The sequence below is a fragment of the Olea europaea genome, chromosome 12, assembly GCF_002742605.1.
Source record: "Olea europaea var. sylvestris chromosome 12, O_europaea_v1, whole genome shotgun sequence".
NCBI classification, from domain to species: Eukaryota; Viridiplantae; Streptophyta; class Magnoliopsida; order Lamiales; family Oleaceae; genus Olea; species Olea europaea.
The window spans coordinates 19,614,705-19,617,484 of NC_036248.1; the positions used below are offsets into that span (position 1 = coordinate 19,614,705).

General features: G+C 31.5%; 1 protein-coding gene across 1 annotated transcript; it reads right to left on the bottom strand.

Annotated features, from left to right (window-relative positions):
• Positions 1-798: 798 nt before the first annotated feature.
• Positions 799-2,776, bottom strand: LOC111406006 (elicitor-responsive protein 1-like). The gene is made up of 5 exons (XM_023035169.1): positions 2,710-2,776; positions 1,941-2,006; positions 1,606-1,744; positions 1,374-1,509; positions 799-1,206 (listed from the first exon to the last, which is right to left on the bottom strand). Exons 1-5 carry the CDS (start codon positions 2,774-2,776, stop codon positions 1,114-1,116), a joined length of 501 nt encoding a protein of 166 aa, XP_022890937.1. The 3' UTR covers positions 799-1,113.
• Positions 2,777-2,780: the final 4 nt, after the last annotated feature.

The following is a 2,780-nucleotide window of genomic DNA, read 5'->3' on the forward strand; positions in this document are numbered from 1 at the left end:
TGCTTCAGTTTTCCAAGTAGCTTTTTCCATTATGTGATACCACCGTTGCACCTTAACTAATGAAATCTCTTTAGTTCTCAACTTCAAGACTTTTCTATCCAAGATGGAAATTGAAATTTCTTTATAAGATAAGTCCTTTTGTACGACTCTAGGTCATATACATACTTTCTGATTATATATAAATGAAACTATTGTGCACTTTTGAAAGTTTGGCTAGTGTGTGTGTGTGTGTGTATATATATATATATATATATATAATTTAGTTCTCAACTTCAAGACTTTTCTATACAAGATGGAAATTGAAATTTCTCTATAAGATAAGTCTTTTTGTACATGACTCTAGGTCGTGTGTGTGTGTGTGTGTGTGTACACGAACATATTTTCCTTACGTAGCGTCTCGTGACAAATAGACAAATTCCTTCCGTCCACCATATTTTTCTGATCGGGGGCAGACCAAGGAGAGAAGTCCAGTGGGGCGAAACCAAAAAATCTTGGAAAAAAAAATCTAAAAACCAAAAAAAACTTGGAGAAAAACTGAAATCTGAAAATCAAGTAGGGGCGGCCAACCCCGTTGGGCCTCAAGTACGTCCTCCCACGCTTCTAATAGTGTTGTTAAAATATTGGAGGATCAAACGAAAAGGTTGAATGAAAAAAAATAAAAACACAAGAAAAGAATGATCAATTTGCGTTGTCTCTGTATTTTTGTATTTTTGAAACTTTGCATCAAATGTAATTCTTCATTCATAAATTGTGTATTTTCATGTTTTAGAGATTATTAATTATATAGACGAGTTGAAATTGATACAAGAACATAACATTAATACCCCAAATCTTTGAATCAAATTATACAAATTTCAAAAACCTAAACTCACATTTTTAAAAAAGTTCCTTTTCTTGTTCTTTCTCCGGATATCCTTGTATATTTTGTAATCCAGATTAAAGGTTGAATAATCAGCTAAAATTATTTGTTTAGAGTCCCTAAAGCAATTCAGATTCAACAAGAGGGAGCAAAAGAATGGTTGTACAACAACATTAAATTCCCAAATTAAGTCGATACGTATTTTTCTTCTTCCTTATTCTTCTTGCTATTTTTCTTCTTCCTTATTCTTCTTGCTACCAAAGTTTGATTCTTTTGGTGGTTCGTTCTTCGTCGTCCAAATATCTTCGTGAAGATTTTCGAAAAATGTCTCCTTCAATGGTTTCTTTCTGTAATCAAATAACATTGACCAAACATTGTACATCAGTATCAATTTGTTAAAAGAAGCCTGAAACTTATAGTTTGTTCAGGTTCCGTTATATATATTTTTCTTGTAACTTTCCAATTCTAATAATATTGGTCACTTTAGGTTTGAGGGATTATTTTATATCGTTACCTTTACAGTAAAAGTAATTCCAACTTGAATCTCTCCGCAATAAGTTAGGTTGGTATATACAACTCTGTATTTCCGAGGACGAAGTTTAGCCTTTCCTTTCTCCACTCCTAATTCTATAAGTTCTTTCACATAAATCCTGCATGTGGATTGTGATAAGTTATACCAAATTAATTAGAATAAGACTAGACGCAATTATATAAGAGATGTTTTGATAAATATCATATTGTCCTACTTTGCCTCGCCGAGATAATCATCTGCAGTGTACTTGTCGTGATCCATGACCTTGAGCACGAGTTTGTACTGCTCATCATTCTCTGGATAATCGACTATATATTTAAACTTCTCATTCCATATTGGGTTGCGACCTTGCCCTACATGATTATAGAAATTAAAATCTCATTAGTTATTTTATATTGGACTCTAAAAAGTATGTCATTTTTTTTTTTTTTTTGTGTGTTATTGTTGGAGCATTGTCAGAGCAAGTAAATTCTTTGAATGTGTTGACAAGTAGTGTATTTATGAAACTTGAAAAAACAAATTATTGTGCACTCGCGCGAGGAATGTTACCTTTTGCAATTCTGCTCTTGTACTCTTGATTTCTGTATTGAAGCAAAACGTATGGATCTATTTTACCTACAAAATAATGTATATGACATATTATCAGCTATTTAAAATCATATTGACCGGTCTCTTTTAAAGTTCTCATGGTATTAGGATTAGAATACGAATAAGTTGTAGAAAATAAATAATACTATAAAGGATCCACATTTGATACTTTGAAGCGTGTATAATTTCTCGTAATTAAAGAATCAAAATATTTTGTCAATTGTTTTATATGTCATGCAATAGACTACAATGTAAAGCATAATCACATTGACTGGCCATTATATGAGGAACTTTTGTGATATTAAACCTTTTATAGAGGGAAAGGGAAAAAAAAAAAAAAAAAAAAAAAGAGAGAGAGCGAGAGAGAAGAAAAAAAGGAAAAAGAAAGAAAGAACAAGAATGTAGTTTCATCAAGGAAACCAAGTTCAACAAGTTACATCGAAAAAAGCTCAATATGATTAAAGAAGAGTTAAGTTTTTGGATTGATTCATCCAATTCAATTGCATCGATGAGATGTTTTAGTCCTAAAAAAGACTCAATATGATTAAAGAAGAAAAATGTTGATTAAGGAAATCTTGTTAATAAATTATTTTTGGGTTCAATATGAGAAAAAGAACTCAAATCATTTAATAATGATTTTTCTCTTCTCAACATTCAAGAAATGCATGATTCATTGAACTCATCACAATACATCCGTATATTAGAATCACATACACAGAGCCACGCATACCTAGAAAATAAGACTGTTTGAGACCTTTAGCACGCACCAGCTTCACCTCCATTATTCCAATCGCCATCTCT